This window comes from Pseudoliparis swirei, chromosome 6, assembly GCF_029220125.1.
Source record: "Pseudoliparis swirei isolate HS2019 ecotype Mariana Trench chromosome 6, NWPU_hadal_v1, whole genome shotgun sequence".
NCBI classification, from domain to species: Eukaryota; Metazoa; Chordata; class Actinopteri; order Perciformes; family Liparidae; genus Pseudoliparis; species Pseudoliparis swirei.
This window is the reverse complement of record NC_079393.1, coordinates 2,851,906-2,879,172: the sequence shown is the minus strand read 5'-3', so window position 1 is coordinate 2,879,172 and position 27,267 is coordinate 2,851,906. Positions and strand designations below refer to the sequence as shown.

The window sequence follows — 27,267 nt, the reverse complement described above, 5'->3', positions numbered from 1 at the left end:
TTCATCGGTGAACATTGTGAGAACTTAGTTCATCTGTAATCAAACGTTTAAGGTAAAGTATCTCAATGTTAGTACCGACATGAAACAATATCACATTATAATCCTGTGTTGCAAAATGTAAATTATTATTACAAATAAAATAAAAAGTATAATGACTCGTGATGCTGAATGTGTTGCTTTGTTTGTTTAATATTTTAATATTGTGTTTTAAATCTCATTCTTCAAACCATAACAGATGTTTTTAGTTTTTCTGGGTCGTAGAAGGACAATAAACTAACTTCACATTTAATTAATTGATTTGATTAACTTATATATATTAATAATACCTCTGTAATAAACATTTTGTAGAAATGTCTAGTTTAAACAGTTTTATCTCTGAGTTACATTTATTTGTTGCAGTTGAGGAACACTAGGTGGAGCTCTTCTTCTTCTTCTTCTTCTTCTTCTTCAATCCTCCTCCTCCTCAGACACGATGCTGCTGGAGAGCCAGGAATTGTTGCTGGACCCGCTGGAGTGAAGGGGGTACAGGAGAACCAGAACCAGGACTGAGAGGGCAGACTGTCAGACCCTGTTGCAGTAAAATTAAAGGGTTTCTAAAGGGACACTACCACTTTAGTCCACAGGGGGCACCAGAACCAACACTACCACTTTAGTCCACAGGGGGCGCCAGAACCAACACTACCACGTTAGTCCACAGGGGGCGCCAGAACCAACACTACCACGTTAGTCCACAGGGGGCGCCAGAACCAACACTACCACTTTAGTCCACAGGGGGCACCAGAACCAACACTACCACTTTAGTCCACAGGGGGCGACAGAACCAACACTACCACTTTAGTTCACAGGGGGCACCAGAACCAACACTACCACTTTAGTCCACAGGGGGCACCAGAACCAACACTACCACTTTAGTCCACAGGGGGCACCAGAACCAACACTACCACTTTAGTCCACAGGGGGCACCAGAACCAACACTACCACTTTAGTCCACAGGGGGCGCCAGAACCAACACTACCACTTTAGTCCACAGGGGGCACCAGAACCAACACTACCACTTTAGTCCACAGGGGGCGACAGAACCAACACTACCACTTTAGTTCACAGGGGGCACCAGAACCACCACTACCACTTTAGTCCACAGGGGGCACCAGAACCAACACTACCACTTTAGTCCACAGGGGGCACCAGAACCAACACTACCACTTTAGTCCACAGGGGGCACCAGAACCAACACTACCACTTTAGTCCACAGGGGGCACCAGAACCAACACTACCACTTTAGTCCACAGGGGGCGCCAGAACCAACACTACCACTTTAGTCCACAGGGGGCACCAGAACCAACACTACCACTTTAGTCCACAGGGGGCGCCAGAACCAACACTACCACTTTAGTCCACAGGGGGCGCCAGAACCAACACTACCACATTAGTCCACAGGGGGCGCCAGAACAAACACTACCACTTTAGTCCACAGGGGGCAGCAGAACCAACACGACCACTTTAGTCCACAGGGGGCAGCAGAACCAACACTACCACTTTAGTCCACAGGGGGCACCAGAACCAACACTACCACTTTAGTCCACAGGGGGCAGCAGAACCAACACGACCACTTTAGTCCACAGGGGGCAGCAGAACCAACACCACCCCTCCTTGTGTGCGTGTGCAGGAGATGTCATCATGTGGGCGACTCTGCCCACATGATGACATCATTTGAGGAGCATAACAGGTGCTGAGCCGATGCTGTTGCTATGCAACAATTTGCTGTCGCCGGCAGCATCAAGGTTGGAAGTGAGCGGCAAGGAGGAGGAGGAAGAGGAAGAGGAAGAGGAAGAGGAGGAGGAGGAGGAGGAGGGAGGGTTGGGGGGTTCAGCGGCGTCTCTGCAGCTCCCCATTGGGCGACATGTCCCATGTGATCCTTATGAAAGCTCAACAAGGCCGCAGCCCAGAGGACCAGGATGTAGAGCAGATCTGGGTCAACAATGATTCGAGGAGCAGAGACAGGAGACGTAATCGATTGTCTCCACGTCTGAGTTACACGACATCTTCATCTGTAGTCTTCATCGTTCCTGTTTGTAACTCTGCCAATGGGCTCAAAAATACGAAATTACTCACGTAGGCCTCCAAAGTTCTGCATCAAATGTATAATGACACTTTTACACTCACGTTTTATGTTTTTAAACAACATATAATCGTTCTATGGTAGGATACATTTAATTACTTTTATTAATTAAGTGTACATTCAAGATTGTGGTTCATCATTACAAAAATTAAATAAATATTTTGTTTCTACATCAAACTTTGGAGGAATAATGATTTGTGAACCCGGCGGGCTCTAGGACCCGGCGGGAAGACACGTGACGTCACGCCACAACAGGAAGCCGGAGTCACGTTGCTGGTAGGTGTGTTAGCATCTGTAGCTTCAGCTCTCGTTTCTCTCGGACACTTCCGGTGTGTCAACGGAAGTGAAATGAGACTCGCAGCTTCCCTCCCGCGTGTTTCTCTGACGCGCTGCTCTCGCGCAGCTCGTCGTGTCCGCGACATTGTTGTTTCTGAGTGAACCCGCCGCTCCACGGCAGCTAGCTGCTAGCTCCGTTAGCTCCGTTAGCACGCAGGCCAAAGCGCCGCAGAGCGACACACACAGATTTAAGGTGGAATGGGGAGATTGATTGAGGATACTGTTTGTTAAGGTAGACTTGGGGAGATGTCCTGTTTCTGTGGAGGTGTGTTGCTGCTGTGAGTCAGATGTACAAAGTACTTTTACTCAAGTATTGCACGTATTTGAGGTCCTTGAACCTTTCTTATTATTCTCAGAGGAAAACATTGTACTTTTAACTTTACTTGTGATTTACACATTAATGCACATCAAATAAATCAAAAATAAATAAGTACTTTTACTTTTGGTATTTTAAATACTGTTTTGATTCTCAGGCTTTGTACAATGTTGAAGTATTTTATGCTTACAGTTAAATACTTCTCCATTTATAAAACTACCTGTTCCTGAACTAAAACCCCAATGATATAATATTAATCTGCATAATGGACTATTTGACTAAAAAATAAATAGTTTTTCCTCTTCTCCACCTCCTCTTCTTCTTCCTCCTCCTCCACCAACTCCTCTTCCTCCACTCCTCGTCACTCTTTCTTCTCCTCTTCCTCCACCTATTCCACCTCCTCCACTCCTCCTCTTCCTCAATCACATCCACCACCTCCTCCCCCTCCTCTTCCTCCCCCTCCTCCCCAGGCGATGTCTCAGCGGGCGTCAGCGGGGCGCCGCTGCCTGCGTGCGTTCCTCAGCGGTTTCTTCGTGGCCGTTCCCGTCTCCGTCACGGCGCTGGACCGGCTGGCCTACGTGGCCCGCGTGGAGGGGGCGTCCATGCAGGTGAGAGGTCAGAGGTCACAGCGTCTAACCTGTGAGCCAGTGAAGGTCACCCAAAGGTCGTCAGCTGATGAATGAAGAGAATCCATTTATTCAGGCTGATCAACTGAAGACGTTTAAATGAACTCTCAGATCAGTCACTGTGTTTACTCGTCAGAGAACACGGTTTCCATGACAACCAGCCCAAGTCTTTTTTCACACAACCTTCTGGATCGACTTGTGAGCGTGCACGTGCTCGTGAGCGTGCACGTGGAGGTGCTCGGTCTAACCCCTGCCCCTGTCCCCTCAGCCCTCCCTGAACCCAGAAGGCGGGTCGGACTGTGACGTGGTTCTGCTGAACCGCTGGACGGTGAGGAACTACGAGGTCCAGAGGGGAGACGTGGTCTCCGTCATGTGAGTCCAAAGACTGATGCATGCTGGGACATTCAACGGCCGGAATCCAGACAGTGTTCCAGGTCACCTGGTGACCGTGTTACATGATGACCGTGTTACCTGGTGACCGTGTTACCTGGTGACCGCGTTACATGGTGACCGCGTTACCTGGTGACCGTGTTACATGGTGACCGTGTTACATGATGACCGCGTTACATGATGACCGCGTTACATGGTGACCGCGTTACATGGTGACCGCGTTACCTTGTGACCGTGTTACCTGGTGACCGTGTTACATGGTGACCGTGTTACATGGTGACCGCGTTACATGGTGACCGTGTTACCTGGTGACTGCGTTACATGGTGACCGCGTTACCTGGTGACCGCGTTACATGATGACCGCGTTACCTGGTGACCGCGTTACCTTGTGACCGTGTTACCTGGTGATTGTGTTACATGGTGACCGTGTTACATGGTGACCGTGTTACATGGTGACCGCGTTACCTGGTGACCGCGTTACCTGGTGACCGCGTTACCTGGTGACCGCGTTACCTGGTGACCGCGTTACATGGTGACCGCGTTACATGGTGACCGCGTTACCTGGTGACCGCGTTACATGATGACCGCGTTACATGGTGACCGCGTTACATGATGACCGCGTTACATGATGACCGCGTTACCTGGTGACCGCGTTACATGGTGACCGCGTTACATGGTGACCGCGTTACCTGGTGACCGCGTTACATGATGACCGCGTTACCTGGTGACCGCGTTACCTGGTGACCGCGTTACCTGGTGACCGCGTTACATGGTGACCGCGTTACATGGTGACCGCGTTACATGATGACCGTGTTACCTGGTGACCGCGTTACATGGTGACCGTGTTACATGGTGACCGTGTTACATGATGATCGTGTCACCTGGTGACCGCGTTACATGATGACCGCGTCACATGGTGACCGTGTTACATGATGACCGCGTTACATGGTGACCGTGTTACATGGTGACCGTGTTACATGATGACCGTGTTACCTGGTGACCGCGTTACATGGTGACCGTGTTACCTGGTGACCGTGTTACATGATGACCGCGTTACATGGTGACCGTGTTACATGATGACCGTGTTACCTGGTGACCGCGTTACATGGTGACCGCGTTACATGATGACCGCGTTACCTGGTGACCGCGTTACATGATGACCGCGTTACATGATGACCGTGTTACATGGTGACCGCGTTACATGGTGACCGCGTTACATGATGACCGCGTTACATGATGACCGCGTTACCTGGTGACCGCGTTACATGGTGACCGTGTTACCTGGTGACCGTGTTACATGATGACCGCGTTACATGATGACCGCGTTACATGGTGACCGCGTTACATGGTGACCGCGTTACATGATGACCGCGTTACCTGGTGACCGCGTTACCTGGTGACCGCGTTACCTGGTGACCGCGTTACATGGTGACCGCGTTACATGATGACCGCGTTACCTGGTGACCGCGTCACCTGGTGACCGTGTCACATGGTGACCGTGTTACCTGGTGACCGTGTCACCTGGTGACCGCGTTACATGGTGACCGCGTTACATGATGACCGCGTTACCTGGTGACCGCGTTACATGATGACCGCGTTACCTGGTGACCGTGTTACATGATGACCGTGTTACCTAGTGCCTGGTGACCGTGTTACCTGGTGACCGTGTTACATGGTGACCGTGTTACCTGGTGACCGTGTCACCTGGTGACCGTGTTACCTGGTGACCGTTTCACCTGGTGACCGTGTCACCTGGTGACCGTGTCACATGATGACCGTGTCACATGGTGACCGCGTTACATGGTGACCGCGTTACATGATGACCGTGTTACCTGGTGACCGTGTTACATGATGACCGTGTTACATGGGGGGGGGGCATTAATCTGATAGACATTATTGATGACTTTTTAATGTTGATGTTAATTGGGAGCAGAACGACGAGGGGAGCTGGAGAAGAAACGTGGTTTTGATCCCAGAGCTCGTGTAAATTCAACTGTTGTATCATTCCTATGTCATGTGTTTTCAGCCTCACGTGCATGAGCGTAGAGGTCGTAGAGGTCATCAAGGTCATGGAGGTGGTAGCTGTCCACGAGGTCAGAGAGGTCAGAGAGGTCGTGGAGTTCGACGTGTGGTCTGATAATAATTTATGTGGCGGGCTTTTATTGTGAAAGAACATGAGGAGTGGATCTGGTCTTCGTCATGAAGGTCGTCTTCTTCAATCTAACCGGACATTTATTTCAATTTAATAACCTTTTGATCTTTTCTCACTTCACACTTCACTCCCCCCTCACCCGCCTACTTTGTCCTGGTCTTCCTAGCCCCCCCTCCCCCCCCCCACACACACACCGAGCCCCCCAACAGTCTGACCCGCCTCTAATGGGTCGCATCTCAGCTAAGCCGGTCCAAGGTGCTGAGACCGTCTCATCTACAACCCCCCCCCCCCCACACACACACACACACCCTCTGATAAATGCACCCATCAGTTTGACCGCGATGCCGATTCATCAGCGGCTGAGGTTGGTGTTGGGACTCCATATTGGATTTATAATAGAAGTGTGACTCAAAGTCAATGTCCTCACACACACACACACACACACTCCAGCTGCTGTAACCGTGCCGACAGCAGAACATCTTTTAGATTTAAGAACCACTCAAATTAGTGTTTTTGCATTTCAAAGAGTTTCTTTTTTAATTTTTTCGTGGCAATGAGTCCCAGCTGGTCGTTTCCTACGTGTTTCACGTAGGAAGAGAACAGATCAGACACAACGCGGCTTTAATGGAAAATGTATTCGTCATAAAACAGTTTTACGGTTTAATCGAACACCGGACCAACAACGTGTTTTATTATCTTCACGAACACATCAGAACATCGAAGCTTCAAAGTCTTTGAGAGATGAACTTTGTAAGTCTTTCCCGCGTCTCAAAGTAGATGAAAGTCACGATGTCCGGCTGATTAACATCGTCATGACGACGCAGGTTAGAAATACAAAATGGTCTCACTGTTCCTTTAAAAGTCTTTTACGAGAGAACGACATCGTCCTTTACTCCTCCTCAAAGTGCTCACATGGAGTCATCTGGAAGGTCTATGACTGTGGCCCTCACCTTGACCCCTGAGGAGGAGGAGGAGGAGGAGGAGGAGGAGTCAGTGCTGGGTATCAGCGGCATCTCATCGTCTTCTTTGAGCTTCCTGTAGAAAATGTGTCCGTACAGAGACGTGTAGATGAGGGAGGAAGCCACGGCGACCACGATGAAGAGCGCGGCGCAGGACGCCATCACCAGACCGTCCCAGTTCTCGGTCCGCCCCCTCGGGGGCGCGGCCTCCTTCGTGGTCACGTCGACGCAATCCGGCGCCGCCGCGGTGACCTCGACGCAAAACCGGTAGCGAGTGGAGGCCTTCAGACGCTTGACGTGGTACTCCTTGACATCGGCAGGGAGCCGGGCGGCGAGCGGCGTCAGGAGGCCGCCGCCGTCGCCGGGGGATACGATGGACCAGTTCAGTCGGGATACCGAACCCCCGGCGCTGTCCCAGGAAACCCTGAAAGAATGAGACTGCACGGAGGTGACGATCACCTGCAGAGGCCGATTCAACCGCCGGGCGGCGGACCCGCCCACGGAGACCGTCACGACCTTGAGGTCCGCCCCCACGAGGTTGTGGGCGACGCAGGTGTACGAGCCCGCCTCCCGCTCCGTGGCGTGGTAGAGGTCAAAGGTCCCCTCGGGGTGCGCATAGTACTTGTCGGACGCGCCGCCCGGTAGCACCCTGTCGCCCGACGGCGTCACCCAGAAGATCTCCGGCTCCGGTTCCCCGAACGCCCGGCAGTGCAGCGACACCGACCTCCCCTCGCCGACCTCCACCCGGTCCGGGAGGCTGCCGGGCGAGATCAGGGGAAGGCAGATCTCCGCCATCTCCCTGAAGTGCACCTGGCGGACGCGCCGGCCCCGGTACTCCGGGGGCTCGGCGCAGAACAAGGAGTCGGGCTCCGCGAAGCGGACGGCGGTCCGGTTCATGTTGACCCAGCGGATGACGCAGTCGCAGCGGATGGGGTTGCCGTGCAGGCCGACCTCCCGCAGGCCGGGCAGGGACGCCACGGTGCGGCGGTGCAGCGCGCTCAGGGCGTTGCCGTTCAGCATCAGGGTCTCCAGCCTGGGCAGCAGGTGGAAGGCCGTCGGGTGGATGTAGGACAGCCGGGGGTTGCCGGTGGCCTCCACCTTCGTCAGCTCCGGCAGGTTGTCGAGGGCGAAGCCGTCGATGGACACCAGCTCCGGCATGCTGCTGACGCCCAGCTCCTTGAGGTGCATCATGTCCACGAAGTCGCCTCTCCGGATCCTCTCGATGGGGTTCTTGTTCAAATCCAGAAACTTTAAATTCTGCACTTTGGTCAACGCGGCTCGCGGGACTCGGCCGAGCGAGTTGTCGAAGAACGAGATGCTCTCCAGGTTCTCCAGGCCGTCCAGAGCGCCGGCCGGCAGTTCGGTCAAGTTCATCTTGGCGAGCACGAGGCTCCGGAGGTTCGCCAGCGGCTTGAAGTTCATGTCCGACAGCCGGACGACGGGGTTTTCTCCCAACGTCAAGATCTCCAGGTCGGGCAGATGCTGGAACCACCGGCTGCTGACGCTCGTCAGGCGGTTGGCGTTGAGATGGAGCCTCAGCAGCCGGCTCAGACCCCGGAATGCCGCGGGGTCGATGGAGACGATCCGGTTGTGGTTGATGTAGAGCTCCTGGAGGCGGGGCAGCGAGGCCAGGAAGCCGCCGGTCAGCTCCCGGATCCAGTTCTCCTCCAAGTGGAGCGACAGCAGCCGGGGGAGCGACCCCAGGCGAAGGGCGCCCACGGAGGAGATGTTGTTCTGGGACAAGTCGACCTCGGTGATGTTGGCCAAGCGGTCCAGAGCGTCCGCCTGGCCGATGCTGTTGCTCTGCAGCAGCAGCACCTGCGTCTCCGAGGGGAGGCCCTCCGGCAGCGCCGAGAGGCCCGCGTCGTGACAGTCCACGGTGGCGGTCTCGGCGTACGCGGAGCTGGGCGAGAACCAGGGGCGCGTCTCGCACCGGCACGCCGCCGGGCAGCGGGCGGCGCCCCCGGAGGCCAGAACCACCAGAGACAGCTCCGCCAGCAGGCGGGCCGCCGCCGCCATCTTGGCCTAAACGGTAGTCTGCTGTCAAACGCCGTTAACTTCACGGGTAAAAAAAGATCATCGGTGACCCCGAAGATTTCAGTTCGGCCAGGTTGTCATACACAGACGTGTCCTTCAGGGGGCGCCGCGCTGAGGCGCCGGCTGGAGACGAATGGCTCGGCCTTCCATCTTCATTGTCCTCCGGCGGTTTCCATCTGGGGAGAGAGAGAAGAGTCGGACGCCTTGACAATGAGGCGTGTGACATTTGAGAACATTGAAACGTATTCAACACGCACACACACACACACTCACTCACTCACTCACTCACTCACTCACTCACTCACTCACTCACTCGCACACTCACTCACTCACACAGACAACCTATATATCAGCCCATGATATTCTCAAGCAGCAGAGAGAGAGTGAGGGCGAGCGAAGGCGAGGGCGGCACGCCCAATGTGGCAGATATCTCACTAAGAGTCAACGCTGCATTCTCTCTCCTGACCACCAGGGGGCGACTCTTCTCGTATTATTGGATGTCTGTGTTTATTATGGGATGTCTGTGTTGTGTGTTTGTTATGGGATGTCTGTGTTTATTATGGGATGTCTGTGTTTATTATGGGATGTCTGTGTTGTGTGTTTGTTATGGGATGTCTGTGTTTATTATGGGATGTCTGTGTTTATTATGGGATGTCTGTGTTGTGTGTTTGTTATGGGATGTCTGTGTTTATTATGGGATGTCTGTGTTGTGTGTTTGTTATGGGATGTCTGTTGTGTGTTTATTATGGGATGTCTGTGTTGTGTGTTTGTTATGGGATGTCTGTGTTTATTATGGGATGTCTGTGTTTATTATGGGATGTCTGTGTTGTGTGTTTGTTATGGGATGTCTGTTGTGTGTTTATTATGGGATGTCTGTGTTTGTTATGGGATGTCTGTGTTGTGTGTTTGTTATGGGATGTCTGTGTTGTGTGTTTGTTATGGGATGTCTGTTGTGTGTTTATTATGGGATGTCTGTGTTGTGTGTTTGTTATGGGATGTCTGTGTTTATTATGGGATGTCTGTGTTGTGTGTTTATTATGGGATGTCTGTGTTTATTATGGGATGTCTGTGTTGTGTGTTTGTTATGGGATGTCTGTGTTTATTATGGGATGTCTGTGTTTATTATGGGATGTCTGTGTTGTGTTTGTTATGGGATGTCTGTGTTTATTATGGGATGTCTGTGTTGTGTGTTTATTATGGGATGTCTGTGTTGTGTGTTTATTATGGGATGTCTGTGCTGTGTGTTTATTATGGGATGTATGGGCTGTCATTTGCATTGTTTACATGTCAACAACACCATTTATTTATTAATCTAAGTGGACATGGAGTCCAAGTTGGGACAAAGATCCTTTGACAGTTTATATTTGTATTGGTCTGTTGTTGTTGTTGTTGTCTAAAGCCAACAGAACTACACATCCTTCAGAAAGTGACAGAATTGAGTGAAGAGAAAGATCTAGAATCCAAAAGGTTCAAAGTATGACGTTAGATTCTTTCCTTGTCTGCGACCACCAGATATTATTTATGACTTCATGAACCCGAGAGGACGACGTCACCAGAACGCTCTAAATCCTCCTCCTCTCCTCCTCTCCTCTCTTCCCTCCATCCGCTATCGATTTACCATTAAACCAGTCCCATGTGAGTCTGTGCCCTATTCCGCTCCTCCTCCTCTTCCTCCTCCTCCTCCTCCTCCTTTTCCTTGTTAGCATCCCCAGCGTCTATCCACTCAGCCTCCCACGAGTCACATTTCTCTCTTTAATCAGCAGCCGGTCTACTGTTAATCACACACACACACTCACAGACACACACACTCACAGACACACTCACAGACACACACACACAGCACACTCACAGACACACACACACACTCACAGACACACACACACACTCACAGACACACACTCACAAACACACACACTAACAGACACACACACTCACTAATTTAGGTTTAGAAGATATTGTTAAAGACTAAGTTTAAAGGAGCATAACTCGTTTGGCAGTTTAAATCAAACGGGATACTTTACTTTATTTGTTTTTGACTGTTTTTCTAATTATTGCAGAAAAACAACTTTCAAAAAGCAAATTATATAAGAAAATCAAAAACCCCAGAACATGAATATATCGTCTGATCCACGCCGTTTGTTCTTCAGATGAAGAGCTGTTGTGGATCCTTGCATATTATAGACTTCTATACAACCAGAGGAGTCGCCCCCTGGTGGTCAGGAGAGAGAATGCAGCTTTGACACATGAAGCATAGACTTCACTGTGTTGAGTTATTTCAAAGTTTCGTTCCAGTTCTTTTTGTGACATTCTGTGTTCTTCAGAGTCCAGCAGGACAATAGAACCTCTGGCTGGTGACCTGTGAAGCCTCCCAGCCTCCTGCTTCTCTTTACCATCAGCTGTCAGAACCACGGGCTGAAGGACTACCGCAGTCCTCCCAACACACATACACACACACACATACACACACACACACACACACACACACACACACACACAGCTGGACTCACCAGTAGAAGCTCTTATCCATCACGTCCCGGGCAGCAGCAATTATCCAGCAGGTATTCCTGGCATGGCTGCAGGTGTTTGTGTGTGTGTGATTGTGTGTGTGCGTGTGCGTGTATGTGTGGTTTAGGGTGTGCAGCGCTGCATGTTAACGTCCACCAGCTATTTTCCCGTATCCTCAAGAACCTCAAGAACCTCTCTACTTCTTCTTCTTCACAGCGACGAGAGAGACGAAGGGAGAGAGAGAGACGAGAGGAGAGAAAGAGAGAGACGAGAGGAGAGAGAGAGAGACGAGAGGAGAGAGAGAGAGAGACAAGGGGAGAGGGAGGGAGGGAGGGAGAGGGAAGGAGATTGAGTTTGAGTGAGTGAATGAATGTTGTTCCTTCCTCTCTGCTGTTAGAGAGGAGATCCTCCATCCAGTGGCGGCTGGTGAAATTTTTTTTTGGGGGGGCGCAGTTGGGCGACGCGGTTTAAATAGCACTCAACAATGAGAAGAAAAGAGGTTTTGAGTAGAATATTGTAAAAACCAAAGCTTTATTTCAAGAACACAGCGTGCTCATCAACACTGTCCAATAACAACTATCAACACACTGTAACTTTGGGCATGAGAGGTTCAGAGCAGAATTCTTTAAGAAACATTGGGTTGGGTTTTAGAGGTTTGCAAAATAAAAGTTTCACCCTCACATGAAAGAGGTTCAGAGCAGATGTTACAGATGTGGAACGGGCATGGAAGAAGTCGGCTCAGATGGTGGATTTTCCCAGCACTTATTTATTCTGCAGAAGACAACAGAACACACACATTTGCCTTCTGATCTGTCTCTGCACTTCCACTTCCCTCAGCAAAATAAAACCATTGTCCATGGAAGACAGGACCACATTAAATCTAAATAATAACAATTCTCATCAAAACCATGACATGTAACATACAAGGGAAAACAGAGACCCTAATGGACAAAATAAATAACTACATGAGCTAGAGTCATTTCAGCAGAAACAGAGAAAATTCTAACTTTGAACAAAGGAAACACATCCCTGCAGAAGACAACAGAACACACACATTTGCCTTCTGATCTGTCTCTGCACTTCCACTTCCTAGACACGCAAAACACAATTTACACAAGGAAAATATACGTCGGGCGACGGATGTAGCTAAACAAACGGTGCCAAAGTGGCTCAATGAGACCGCCACCAAACGTATATGTTGACGGTCTAAATGACACGACAGCTGGACGCCGTGATCGTATTTGCGACCATTACTGTATGTAACATAAACGGTTAATTTTTATAAAAGAATATAGCCAAAATAGTGCAACATCGTGTTTCACTCAACTCAACCTCAGCAATATAAAACCATTGTGAGCAGGGTTGCCAGGTCTGTGTGACAAAACCAGCCCAATGGCCAATCAAAACCAGCCCAAAAACCAGCCCAATATCAGAACTCAAAATATGCCCGTGCCAAACCATATACACTGCTTTTAAAGTCCAACAGCATTGCTATCATTGCCAAATATATTGTAATATCTACAAAGTAACAACATATGTTTAGTTTGCCAGCATTAAAAGCAGTTTTCCCTAAACAGTTATTTCCCCTATGTCCTAAAATGGCCTTGTGTAATTAGATACAGTATATTATCATGAATACAATGTGTGTACGTGCTGATCTGGAGTCAGTTTGGTAGGATTTGGGTATGAATAAATTATTTCATTTAAAATATGGATTTTTATTTAAAGATATTCATGTAATTTGCATGCAAAATAGGTCTACCCGAACCAAGGACAAAAAATTCAACCCGCAACACTTCAAAAGTGGCCCGATTCCGCAGGAAAACCGCGGACCTGGCAACACTGCTCTATGGGCTGAGGGAACATACGGGTCTCTGATCTGCCGAATAATCCAATCGCGTGCGCATTTGTGCGCCCAAGATTCAGTTTCATCCGCCAATGTGAAGCCGGTCTTTGCCAAAACGACTGAAATGTTGTATCGATGCCGTACACACACGTTAGACCAGCGCCCGAAAAGGGAGGGCTTCTCTCCGTGATAATGGCGATATATTATATTTTTTCACATTAACTTAAGTGGTTGTTGACAGGGGCTTACGGTCTCCCACACACATTTAGCGCGTCAACACGGTATATTTACTATTTAAATGATTTGGCATATAATGTTTTTTTTTTTTTCTTCTTCTTCTTTTTTTTTCATCTCCAAATTTTAAGAGGGGCGGCGCCCTAGCGCCCCCTATGGACGAACCGCCACTGCCTCCATCACTATAACACACACACAGACACACACACACACAGACACACACACACAGACACACTGACACACACACAGACACACACACACAGACACACACAGACACATATACACACACAGACACACACACAGACAGACACATATACACAGACACACACAGACACATATACACACACAGACACACACACACACAGACACACACACAGACACACACACACAGACACACTGACAGACACACACAGACACATATACACACAGACACACACACAGACAGACACATATACACAGACACACACAGACACATATACACACACAGACACACACACAGACAGACACATATACACAGAGACACAGACACACACAGACACATATACACACACAGACAGACACACACACAGACACACACACACACACAGACACACACACACACACAGACACACACACAGACACACACACACACACACACAGACCGGCCAATGAGTGATCAACGGGGGACAGACCAGTTATTCTGTTATTATTCTTGTTGCTTTGGTTCTTTTATTCTTATTTTTTGTGTTTTTATTTGTTCACTTTGTTCTCAACTTATTGTTTATAAAAATATATAAAACATTTATTTATTAATCTGTTATTATTGTTCTCTCAGGTCCCCAAAGAATCCTCAGCAGAAGATCATCAAGCGGGTCATCGGCCTGGAGGGAGACTTCATCAGGTAGGAAGCTCCTCCCCCTCTTCCTCCTCCTCCCCCTCCTTCTCCTTCTCCTTCCCCTCTTCCTCCTCCTCCTCCTCCTCCTTCTCCTTCCCCTCTTCCTCCTCTTCCCACTCTTCCTTTTCCTCCCCCTCTAACTCCACTTCCCACTCTTCCTTTTCCTCCTCCTCTTCCCACTCTTCCTCCTCCTCCCCCTCCTTCTCCTTTCCCTCTTTCCACTCTTCCTTTTCCTCCACCTTTTCCTCCTCCTCTTCCTCCTTCCCCTCTTCCTCTTCTTGACCTTGATTATTTTAATGTGACAGTGAACATGAGTTTCTGTCTGTCTCTAGTTTCTTCTATACAGCATGACGTCATCGTTTAGATGAGGAGGTGGTGGTGGAGGAGGAGGAGGTGGAGTCGGAGGAGGTAGAGGAGGAGGAGGAGGAGGTGGTGGTGGAGGTAGAGGAGGTGGAGGAGGTAGAGGAGGTAGAGGAGGTGGAGGAGGTGGAGGAGGAGGAGGAGGCGGAGGAGATGGAGGTGGAGGAGGTAGAGGAGGTGGAGGAGGAGGTAGAGGAGGAGGAGGTAGAGGAGGTGGAGGAGGTGGAGGAGGTGGAGGCGGAGGAGGAGGTAGAGGAGGAGGCGGTGGTGGAGGTAGAGGAGGTGGAGGAGGTGGAGGAGGAGGAAGAGTGTGTGGGTGTGGGTACGGTGGTGTGATACTCTCAATACTTCCTGTTTGATACTTCCTCTTTTCTCTCGATACTTCCTGTTTGATACTTCCTCTTTTCTCTCAATACTTCCTGTTTGATACTTCCTCTTTTCTCTCGATACTTCCTGTTTGATACTTCCTCTTTTCTCTCAATACTTCCTGTTTGATACTTCCTCTTTTCTCTCAATACTTCCTGTTTGATACTTCCTCTTTTCTCTCGATACTTCCTGTTTGATACTTCCTCTTTTCTCTCAATACTTCCTGTTTGATACTTCCTCTTTTCTCTCTGTGTTGGTTCTCTGATGGAAGTCGGTCTTCAGTTCTTTGTTCTCTCGTCTCTTCAGAACTCTGAGCTATAAGAACCGGTTTGTTCGGGTTCCTGACGGTCACTTCTGGCTGGAGGGCGATCACCACGGACACAGCCTGGACAGCAACAGCTTCGGACCGGTACGGACCGGAGCCCCGTCGCTGTTTCATTGATTCGTTGTTTCATTGATTCATTGATTCTGTGTTTCATTGTTTCTGTGTTTCATTGTTTCAGTGTTTCAGTGTTTCAGTGATTCATTGTTTCATTGTTTCACGGATTCAGTGTTTCATTGTTTCATTGTTTCACGGATTCAGTGTTTCAGTGTTTCATTGTTTCAATGTTTCAGTGATTCATTGTTTCAGTGTTTCATTGTTTCACGGATTCAGTGTTTCATTGTTTCATTGTTTCACGGATTCAGTGTTTCATTGTTTCAATGTTTCATTGTTTCAGTGTTTCACTGATTCATTGTTTCAGTGTTTCATTGTTTCAGTGTTTCACTGATTCAATGTTTCATTGTTTCAGTGTTTCACTGTTTCAGTGTTTCACTGATTCAGTGTTTCATTGTTCGAGTCGAGGAGGAAGTCCTCTGGATGTGAAGCCCAGAGCTGGTCCGGCTTCAAGTCGTTGGCGTATGAATCATAAGCAGCTCCACCAGCTGGTGCTCCTCCTCTTCCTCCTCCACCAGACATCACGTCTTTTCTCTGTGAGGCGGCTGAAGCAGCTTCATGTTTCCTTCAGGAGGAGAACGTGGCTCCTCCTCCTCCTCCTCCTCCTCCTCACCGGCTTTCACTCAGGATCTCATCAGCTCCTCAAACAAACTCCATGTACACAGAGAGTCTCTGGGGAGGAAGTTCTTTGCTCCTCAAAAGTTTATGTTGTGAGAAATATAACCAAAGAACTCATAAACTTATTAAAAATATAAGAACATAAAAAAAACAACAAGGAACCAAATAAAGAGCATATAACGAGTCCATAAAACGTAGTGATTATGAATTAATAATTAAACAATTGTGTGTGTGATGACCTGAGAGGAAGATGTCAGACTACCGGCTGTAATTCTGTCTGTGTGAATGTATATATGTATGTATATATATATATTTATATGTATATATATATATATTTGTATGTGGTGTATATATATATATATATAAGTATATGTATATATTTTTATATATATATTTATTTATGTGTATATATTTATATGTGTATATATATTTATGTGTATATATTTATGTGTGTACAGGACTGTCTCAGAAAATTAGAATATTGTGATGAAGTTCTTTATTTTCTGTAATGCAATTAAAAAAACAAAAATGTCATGCATTCTGGATTCATTACAAATCAACTGAAATATTGCAAGCCTTTTATTCTGATTTATTGCTGATTATGGCTTACAGCTTAAGAAAACTCAAATATCCTATCTCTAAATATTAGAATATCATGAAAAAGTATACTAGTAGGGTATTAAACAAATCACTTGAATTGTCTAATTAACTCGAAACACCTGCAAGGGTTTCCTGAGCCTTGACAAACACTCAGCTGTTATAAATCTTTTTTTTTACTTGGTCTGAGGAAATATTAAAATTTTATGAGATAGGATTTTAGAGTTTTCTTAAGCTGTAAGCCATAATCAGCAATATTAAAAGAATAAAAGGCTTGCAATATTTCAGTTGATTTGTAATGAATCCAGAATGCATGACATTTTTGTTTTTTTAATTGCATTACAGAAAATAAAGAACTTTATCACAATATTCTAATTTTCTGAGACAGTCCTGTATATTTATGTGTATATATATTTATATATGTATGTATATATTTATGTGTGTATATTTATCTGTATATATATTTGTGTGTATATATTTATCTGTATATGTGTGTATATTTATGTGTATATACACTACCGTTCAAAAGTTTGGGATCACCCAGACAATTTCGTGTTTTCCATGAAAACTCACACTTTTATTTATCAAATGAGTTGCAAAATGTATAGAAAATATAGTCAAGACATTGACAAGGTTAGAAATAATGATTTGTATTTAAAGTATTAATTTTTCTCTTCAAACTTTGCTTTCGTCAAAGAATGCTCCTTTTGCAGCAATTCCAGCATTGCAGACCTTTGGCATTCTAGCTGTTAATTTGTTGAGGTAATCTGTTGAAATGTCACCCCACGCTTCCTGAAGCACCTCCACAAGTTGGATTGGCTTGATGGGCACTTCTTGAGGACCATACGGTCAAGCTGCTCCCACAACAGCTCAATGGGGTTGAGATCTGGTGACTGTGCTGGCCACTCCATTACAGACAGCAAGCTGCCTGCTTCTTCCCTCAAGAGTTCTTGCACAATTTGGAGGTGTGCTTTGGGTCATTGTCCTGTTGGAGGAGGAAATTGGCTCCAATCAAGCGCTGCCCACAGGGTATGGCATGGCGTTGCAAAATGGAGTGATAGCCTTCCTTATTTAAAATCCCTTTTACCTGGTACAAATCTCCCACTTTACCAGCACCAAAGCAGCCCCAGACCATCACATGACCTCCACCATGCTTGACAGATGGTGTCAGGCACTCTTCCAGCATCTTTTCACCTGTTCTGCGTCTCACAAATGTTCTTCTGTGTGATCCAAACACCTCAAACTTGGATTCATCTGTCCAGAACACCTTTTCCAATCTTCCTCTGTCCAATGCCTGTGTTCTTTTGCCCATACCAATCTTTTCTTTTGATTGGCCAGTCTCAGATATGGCTTTTCTTTGCCACTCTGCCTAGAAGGCCAGCATCCCGGAGTCGCCTCTTCACTGTCGGCGTTGACACTGGCGTTTTGGGTACCATTTAAAGAAGCTGCCAGTTGAGGACCTGTGAGGCGTCTATTTCTCAAACTAGAGACTCTAATGTACTTGTCTTCTTGCTGAGTTGTGCACCGGGGCCTCCCACTTCTCTTTCTGCTCTGGTTAGAGCCCGTTTATGCTGTTCTCTGAAGGGAGTAGTACACACCGCTGTAGGAAATTTTCAGTTTCTTTGCAATTTCTCTCATGGAATAGCCTTCATTTCTAAGAACAAGAATAGACTGGCGAGTTTCACAGGAAACTTCTTTTTTTCTGGCCATTTTGAGAGTCTTATCGAACCCACAAATGTGATGCTCCAGATAATCAACTAGCTCAAAGGAAGGCCAGTTGTTTAGCTTATATCTCCAGCATAACTGTTTTCAGCTGTGCTAGCATAATTGCACAAGGCTTTTCTAATCAGACATTAATCTTCTAAGGCGATTAGCAAACACAATGTACCATTAGAACACTGGAGTGATAGTTGATGGAAATGGGCCTCTTTACACCTATGGAGATATTTCATTAGAAACCAGACGTTTCCACCTAGAATAGTCATTTACCACATTAACAATGTATAGAGGGTATTTCTGATTGATTTAATGTTATCTTCATTGAAAAAAACAATGCTTTTCTTTGAAAAATAAGGACATTTCTAAGTGATCCCAAACTTTTGAATGGTAGTGTATATTTATATGTGTATAAATGTATGTGTCTATATTTATATGTTTGTATATTTATCTGTATATATTTATATGTATATATATTTGTGTATATATTTATATGTATATATATTTATCTGTGTATATATTTATCTGTATATATTTATATGTGTATATTTCTACTTGCGTGTTCCCCAGGTGTCGGTGGGGCTGCTTCACGGTCGAGCCTCTCACATCATCTGGCCTCCGAGCCGTTGGCAGAGAATAGAACCGTCTCTCCCGGAGAACCGAGGGCCGCTGGAAGAGGAGGAAGAGGAGGAGGAGGGATGAAGAGGAGGAGGGATGAAGAGTGACCAACACATTTCTTTATTTTACATTGAAACCACCCACCTCAGTTATTTCTGCTGTTAGTCATGTTGAACTTCCTGTTCAGGAAACATTTCTATAAACTACATGTTTCATAGAAGCTCCGCCTCCATTTTTCATATAAGCTCTTCCTCCATATTTCATAGAAGCTCCGCCTCCATGTTTCATAGAAGCTCTTCCTCTATGTTTCATAGAAGCTCCGCCTCCATGTTTCATAGAAGCTCCGCCTCCATGTTTCATAGAAGCTCTTCCTCTATGTTTCATAGAAGCTCCGCCTCCATGTTTCATAGAAGCTCTTCCTCTATGTTTCATAGAAGCTCCGCCTCCATGTTTCATAGAAGCTCTTCCTCTATGTTTCATAGAAGCTCTTCCTCCATGTTTCATAGAAGCTCTTCCTCCATGTTTCATAGAAGCTCCGCCTCCATGTTGGGGACCTCTCGAGTGCACTTCAGGGTTCAATGATCTGTCAGGAAACGACAGCGTTCTCTACAGATCTGTTTGTGTTGCCTGTGAGCCCAGGGGGGGGGGCTTAATGCCCTCTTGATTAATTACCCAGCATCCTCTGGGGGACGTTTGAATGAGACTCCTTCTGCTCCTCAAGCAAACGGCTGACCACGGAGGCCTGGAGAGGAGGCGCAACGGGGACTAGCAAGCGGACCCATGTGGGCTCAAGTGGGCTAAAGCCAAGCGGACCCATGTGGGCTAAAACCAAGCGGACCCATGTGGGCTCAAGTGGGCTAAAACCAAGCGGACCCATGTGGGCTCAAGTGGGCTAAAGCCAAGCGGACCCATGTGGGCTCAAGTGGGCTAAAACCAAGCGGACCCATGTGGGCTAAAGCCAAGCGGACCCATGTGGGCTCAAGTGGGCTAAAACCAAGCGGATCCATGTGGGCTAAAGCCAAGCGGACCCATGTGGGCTCAAGTGGGCTAAAGCCAAGCGGACCCATGTGGGCTCAAGTGGGCTAAAACCAAATATGTGATATTTAGGTTCAAGTTTGAGCTAAATGTGCATTAATTAAACTACTCTGACATCCAGTGTTTGAACGCCTCTTCAGACTTCAGACGTGTCTGTATGTGAGTTTGTGTGTGTGCGTGAGTGTGTGTGTATGTGAGTGTGTGTGTGGCTGTGTGTATGTGTGTCTCTAAGCCTCTGCTCTGTTTCCGTGCCAACTAGCGCTCCGGCTGCAGCTGCTAGGTTACCAGCGTTGCCGTGGTGAGGGACAGACGAGCAGGAAGGAAGCAGTCGGTTCTCGTTTGTTTGTTTGTTTGTTTATTTATTTATTTATTTGCATTTTCCAGAGAATCATCCAGAACTCATGACACACAGGTGGGAATATGAGATGGACGACCACAGGAGGTATACTAATATATATATATACACTACCGTTCAAAAGTTTGGGGTCACTTAGAAATGTCTTTATTTTTCAAAGTAAAGCACTGTTTTTTCAATAAAGATAACATTAATCAGAAATACACACTATACATTGTTAATGTGGTAAATGACTATTCTAGGTGGAAGTGTCTGGTTTCTAATGAAATATCTCCAGAGGTGTATAGAGGCCCATTTCCATCAACTATCACTCCAGTGTTCTAATGGTACATTGTGTTTGCTAATCACCTTAGAAGACTAATGTCCGATTAGAAAACCCGTGCAATTATGTTAGCTCAGCTGAAAACAGTTATGCTGGTGATATAAGCTATACAACTGGCCTTCCTTTGAGCTTGAAGTTTGAAGAACAAAATTAATATTTCAAATATTAATCATTATTTCTAACCTTGTCAATGTCTTGACTATATTTTATATTCATTTGATAAATAAAAGTGATTTTTCATGGAAGACACAAAATTGTCTGGGTGATCCCAAACTTTTGAACGGTAGTGTATATATATACAAATATAATATTCATACACCTCTCTACAATAGAAGGACAGTGTGAAGCCTCTACTTCCTGTTCCCATGGACACAAACGATGTTTCTCTTTCTAAAATCATTAAACACGTAGGTAAAGCCTCAGTTTGTATCTTAGCTAACTTAGCTGTTAGCTAACCTAAATACCTTGGCTAACTTGGCTATATAAGCTAACATTAATCTAATTATTTTTTTCAACAAACAATACGTGTGACGAGTTAAACGGGATCAGAATATTATTAGTGGAGGACCTCCTGAAGGGGCGGGGCCTCTATCTCAGCCGACGTTAGCTAAGACACTGTTAGCTACGTTAGCTAAACACGTCGTCGTCTTCAGAGACGTCAAACTGAAGAACATGAACAATAAAGCGTAAATCTAACCTTCCTGCTCGTAGTGTCGGATCGTACGCGTGACTTCAACCACAGGAGCTAGCGTAGCATCCAGGCGCTAACGCTACTTAGCTAAATGTCGCTTAATGAACCTTCAGATGTTTTAATTCACAGTCTCATCGTCTCAGGAACCGACTCCAGACTCTGGAGGTCAATCCGAGGATCCGTGAATCCTTTCATGATGAGAGGCGTCGGCTCGGTCCGTTAAACCGGCGCCAAGGAGATTCACAAGCAGTGAGATCCTAAATGCCTTCGCGTGTCGAGACGACGCTCCTCTTCAAGGACGAAGCGCCTCCTTCTGGTCCTCCTTCTGGTTCTCCTCCTGATCCTCCTCCTTCTGATCCTCCTCCTTCTGGTCCTCCTCCTTCTGGTCCTCCTCCTTCTGATCCTCCTGATCCTCCTCCTTCTGATCCTCCTCCTTCTGATTCTCCTCCTCCTGATCCTCCTTCTCCTGATCCTCCTCCTTCTGATCCTCCTCCTCCTGATCCTCCTCCTTCTGGTTCTCCTCCTGATCCTCCTCCTCCTGATCCTCCTCCTTCTGATTCTCCTCCTGATCCTCCTCCTTCTGATTCTCCTCCTCCTGATCCTCCTCCTTCTGGTTCTCCTCCTGATCCTCCTCCTTCTGGTTCTCCTCCTTCTGATTCTCCTCCTTCTGGTTCTCCTCCTTCTGATCCTCCTCCTTCTGGTTCTCCTCCTTCTGGTTCTCCTCCTTCTGATCCTCCTCCTTCTGGTTCTCCTCCTGATCCTCCTCCTTCTGATTCTCCTCCTTCTGGTTCTCCTCCTTCTGATTCTCCTCCTTCTGGTTCTCCTCCTTCTGGTTCTCCTCCTTCTGGTTCTCCTCCTTCTGATCCTCCTCCTTCTGGTTCTCCTCCTTCTGGTTCTCCTCCTTCTGATCCTCCTCCTTCTGATTCTCCTCCTTCTGATCCTCCTCCTCCTGATCCTCCTCCTTCTGGTTCTCCTCCTGATCCTCCTCCTTCTGATCCTCCTCCTTCTGATTCTCCTCCTCCTGATCCTCCTCCTCCTGATCCTCCTCCTTCTGATTCTCCTCCTTCTGGTTCTCCTCCTTCTGATTCTCCTCCTTCTGATCCTCCTTCTGGTTCTCCTCCTTCTGGTTCTCCTCCTTCTGATTCTCCTCCTTCTGGTTCTCCTCCTTCTGGTTCTCCTCCTTCTGATCCTCCTCCTTCTGATCCTCCTCCTTCTGGTTCTCCTCCTTCTGATTCTCCTCCTTCTGATTCTCCTCCTTCTGGTGCTCCTCCTTCTGATCCTCCTCCTTCTGGTTCTCCTCCTTCTGGTTCTCCTCCTTCTGGTTCTCCTCCTTCTGATTCTCCTCCTTCTGGTGCTCCTCCTTCTGATCCTCCTCCTTCTGGTTCTCCTCCTTCTGATTCTCCTCCTTCTGATCCTCCTCCTTCTGGTTCTCCTCCTTCTGGTTCTCCTCCTTCTGATCCTCCTCCTTCTGATCCTCCTCCTTCTGATTCTCCTCCTCCTGATCCTCCTCCTCCTGATCCTCCTCCTTCTGATTCTCCTCCTTCTGGTTCTCCTCCTTCTGATCCTCCTCCTTCTGGTTCTCCTCCTTCTGGTTCTCCTCCTTCTGGTTCTCCTCCTTCTGATTCTCCTCCTTCTGATTCTCCTCCTTCTGGTTCTCCTCCTTCTGGTTCTCCTCCTTCACCTGACCTCATCTTCATATCAATGCGTTTGTGTTCTTCTTCTGGTCCTGTAAACACGGCCATGTTTACGGCGGCCATGTTATCCTGTGAGCGCTGCTTGACGGGCCGTACCACTCGTAGGGCGGGGGTTCCATCCCATACGCTGCGCTTCTCTAACGGGCTCCTTGTTTCCTCGTGTTCCTGTGTCTTTGTGCCCTTGTGTCCTCCTGTCCTTGTGCCCTTGTATCCTTGTGCCCTTGCATCCTTGTTTCCTCCTGTCCTTGTGTCTGCATATCATTGTGCCCTTGTGTCCTTGTGTCCTTGTGTCCTTGTGTCCTTGTGTCCTCTGTTGGACTTTTGTGATTTTGTTTCCTCCGAGAGCTTCAGAGGACCTCAGAGATTTAGACGGCTTCTTCTTTTCCTCGTCTTCACTTCCAGAGATCGTACTTCTCGGAGAGCGCACGGCGAACACGAGGATGAGTGAGAGCTTCTCTCTCCTGACCACCAGGGGGCGACTCCTGTGGTTGTATAGAAGAACTTCCACTTCCTGTCCTGCCTCCGAATGGGACTGTAAACAATGACCTGTCAATCACATTGTAGCCCCGCCCCTAAAGCATCCCCTGCTTTATGGTCTGTTTGACCAATCCATGAAGAGTCGTTACTCAGCGACTCGTCCTCCGTCTTCATTATGGATTCAGATATCTACCATCATCTGACAAGTGAGACACACACACACACACACACTGAGCCCTTCAGAGGATGAAGAGGGATGAGGAAGAGGGGTTCATGGCGAGCAGCACTCTGTAGGATTTGTTAGGAGTTTAAAACAATCTTTTTACAGAATCTTCCTCATCTAAAAATTAATTTCTATTGATTTGCTGCTCGAGGACGAGACGCTGCTGGACACTCCTCTGGTTTCATTTATTTTATGAGATCGATGTTCCTTTTTATCGGCCGCTCGATGGAGTATTGACCAAGAAGAATGCATCTTAAAGGGACAGTACCACTTTAGTCCACAGGGGGCGCCAGAACCAACACTACCACTTTAGTCCACAGGGGGCGCCAGAACAAACACCAACACGTCATTGAGCATCATCAGTTCACTCCACTTCTTGTCTGCGCTCAGTGGGCGGAGTCAGACAGAAGGTCACGGGGTCAAAGGTCTCTGAGGATGATGGTCACATTAAATTTTCATGAAATATTAATTAGATTTTAAAGGCTGCAATAAAACAAAACAATCTGGAGACCGTGGGATATTAAAACATTAAAGATAACATTTAGTTCTTTGTAAACAGGAAGTGGCTGTGCAGCAGATATGAACATGGATTTTAAGAGATTTAAAAACAGACATAAAGCTGCAGTGAAATCTTATTTTAATGTTCATAACTGTTACATGAAGCTCTGTGTGAAGGACCATCTGCAGACAACTTCAAAGGCTTCCTACGGCTGCCGGTTACCATGGAGATTCATCTCAACGTTTACCGCCTTCATTTAATTGTTTTATTTATATCTGCTGAAAAAAGTAGAAAGTGCGACATCTAGTGGTCAATAAACAACTTGTATTTATGTTAATTTAATTTCAGTGCAATTTATTTATTCATTGCGATTTGATTATTATTGTTGATTATTTTCTGTCATTGTGATTAATCTATATTTCTATATTTTATCTCTATATATATTTTTTTATCATTTCTATATAATCTTAAAAAAAGAAGTCAGACGGACGTCCAACACAATGTGACGATAAATAATATGATGAATATAATAATTTAAACTATAACTATGTTATAAATACGTTTTTAATTATAATGAATACATTATTGAAGTAATTGAAGGTGTGACATTATGGTTATCTGAGATATAAATAAGCTTAAATACAAAAAGTAGTTTAACGGATGTGACGTGACCCTCAATCCTGTTACTTTTAGTGACTCAAATTAGACGTTCCGGTGGGAACCATTCTCAAATTAAATTAATATTCGTCACGCTCACCACTTTGTTATGTTTATATATATTTTTATATATTTTAGAATCATATATTTAAAGTCGCTTAGATGTATTTGTATTATATGATCAGTTTTTTACGTCTTAAAACTCGGCGGTAGTATTTTGATGAAGGACCACTTCCGGTCTGTCGGGCGGAGAGATGGCGTCCCCGGCGGCCCCGGAGTCCACGCTGGTCGGTCTCTGTGACGCGGAGGTGGACCCGCAGCGACACGGGTCCTCGTTCCGGACCAACAAGGTGGGGGGTCTCCCGGACTGGCCCCCGGGCGTCTTCCGGAAGTCCCCCCTCTGCGGCCGCTGCGGGGGCCCGCTGGCTCAAGTGGTGCAGGTGTACTGCCCCCTGGAGGCCTCGCCGTACCACCGGAACCTCCACCTGTTCGCGTGCACGCGCGCCGCGTGCAGCGGCAGGTCGGACTGTTGGAAGGTGCTCCGCTCTCAGAGTCTGGAGGAGGAGGAGCGGGAGGAGGAGAGGCCGCCCCCGGCTCAGGAGGCCCCTCGGTCGGCCACAGAGTGGTGTGACACCGCTGATGACTGGGGGATGGAGGAGGAGGAGGAGGAGGAGAAAGGAGGAGGAGGAGGAGGAGGAGGAGGAGGTGTGGAAAAGGAGGTAGCAGCCGCTCCCCATACAGAAGGTGAGCAATATAACAAAGTAAACTATATAAATAATGTGTATTTTATACATATATATCTTTTTTGGATGTTTATAATATATATATTTATAAATGTATATATATATGTCTATTTATTTATATATATAAATACATATATTTTTATTTATATATAAATATATTTTTAAAATAAATTTATAAAAATATATATTTAGATATGTATTTCTGAAATATACATATATATTTATATATATAAATGTATTTATATTTTAAATATATATATATATTAAAATATAAATCTATATTTATAAATCTATATAAATAAATATTTATATATAGATATAAATATTGTCTGCTCCCATGCTTAGTGGATGTGATTATTCTTGTGACACTTTTATTCTCTGTAGCTGGCGAGACCGACGTGAGCCGCCGGCTTCAGGTCCTCCGCCTGGTGGACTCGGACTCCCAGCAGGAGGTCCCGGTCCTGGACTCCCAGCAGGAGGTCCCGGTCCTGGACTCCCAGCAGGAGGTCCCGGTCCTGCGGGCGTTCTTCATCAGCGTGGTGGAGGAGGCGGATCTGTACGGCGAGGAAGACGAGCTGCAGCACGCCCGCCGCCTGCTGAGGGAGTACGAGGGGCGGGAGGGCGTGGCGGCGGGAGGGCTGGAGGACGAGGGCGGCGGCGGCGGGGAGAAGTACGAGAAGACGAGGGCGAGACACGGGGACGCCGTCTTCTCCCGGTTCATGAAGAAGATCTCGCTCTGCCCGCAGCAGATCCTTCGCTACCGGCGCGGCGGGAAGCCGCTCTTCGTCTCCGAGCCGCGCGCCGGAGACGCGGCGCCGCCGTGCGCCTCCTGCGGCGGAGCGCGGACCTTCGAGCTGCAGCTGATGCCGGCGCTGGTCAGTCTGCTGAGGAGGAGGAAGAGGGAGGAGGAGGAGGAAGAGCTGGAGTTTGGGACGGTGCTGGTGTACACCTGCAGGAGCAGCTGCTGGACTCAGGGACCAGGATCAGGTTCAGGACCGGCTGTGGAGGAGTTCTGCTTGGTTCAGCCCGACCCGGACCAGCATCTCTTTAAATGACCCGGTTCAGATGGACCTGCCGCTGCACATCTTCTTTTTGTGGAAATCTTTTCAGTTTCAGAGGAGACATGTTTAATGTCACCTTTAGTCACTCCTTCAGCTCTCCTAGCCACGCTGACCTTTGACCTTTGTAACGAGGACACGGAGTCCCAAGTGCCTTAAAGGGCCAGCAGTCTGAGGTACTTGTACACACTCAGAGTACGAGAAGTACTCCTGTGAGAACATGGTCACATGTTTCTATGAGTCTGGTGTGTCATAGAAACGTGACCTTTGACCTCAGGACGATACTTTGTGTTTTAAATAAACGCTCAGCGCTTTCATAAAAGATTTATTTCAACGTGATATTTGTTTTGTTTACTTCAACCTTCACTCCGGGGGGGGGGGGGGCATGTAAACCAGGTGTAAGTGATC

General features: G+C 47.3%; 3 protein-coding genes across 5 annotated transcripts; 2 read left to right on the top strand and 1 right to left on the bottom strand.

Moving 5' to 3' along the window:
- The first annotated feature begins 2,326 nt into the window (after window positions 1-2,326).
- Window positions 2,327-20,260, top strand: immp2l (inner mitochondrial membrane peptidase subunit 2). Of its 2 annotated transcripts, XM_056416732.1 has the most exons (6): window positions 2,328-2,395; window positions 3,242-3,379; window positions 3,666-3,769; window positions 14,335-14,400; window positions 15,427-15,529; window positions 19,058-20,260. In XM_056416732.1, exons 2-6 carry the CDS (start codon window positions 3,245-3,247, stop codon window positions 19,187-19,189), a joined length of 540 nt encoding a protein of 179 aa, XP_056272707.1. In that variant the 5' UTR covers window positions 2,328-2,395; window positions 3,242-3,244; the 3' UTR covers window positions 19,190-20,260. The 2 variants fall into 2 exon arrangements, with proteins under 2 accessions (XP_056272708.1, XP_056272707.1); XM_056416733.1 differs by lacking the exon at window positions 15,427-15,529 and having other exon boundaries at window positions 2,327-2,395.
- On the bottom strand, window positions 6,427-8,917 carry LOC130195918 (leucine-rich repeat neuronal protein 3-like). The gene has a single exon (XM_056417714.1). It carries the CDS (start codon window positions 8,915-8,917, stop codon window positions 6,848-6,850), a length of 2,070 nt encoding a protein of 689 aa, XP_056273689.1. The 3' UTR covers window positions 6,427-6,847.
- Window positions 20,261-25,004: 4,744 nt separating the features above from the next.
- Window positions 25,005-27,198, top strand: pdcd2l (programmed cell death 2-like). Of its 2 annotated transcripts, XM_056416720.1 has the most exons (3): window positions 25,005-25,802; window positions 26,186-26,253; window positions 26,308-27,198. In XM_056416720.1, the coding sequence occupies exons 1-3, from the start codon at window positions 25,313-25,315 to the stop codon at window positions 26,854-26,856; spliced, it is 1,107 nt and encodes a 368-aa protein (XP_056272695.1). In that variant the 5' UTR covers window positions 25,005-25,312; the 3' UTR covers window positions 26,857-27,198. The 2 variants fall into 2 exon arrangements, with proteins under 2 accessions (XP_056272695.1, XP_056272693.1); XM_056416718.1 differs by having other exon boundaries at window positions 26,186-27,198.
- The last annotated feature ends 69 nt before the right edge of the window (window positions 27,199-27,267 follow it).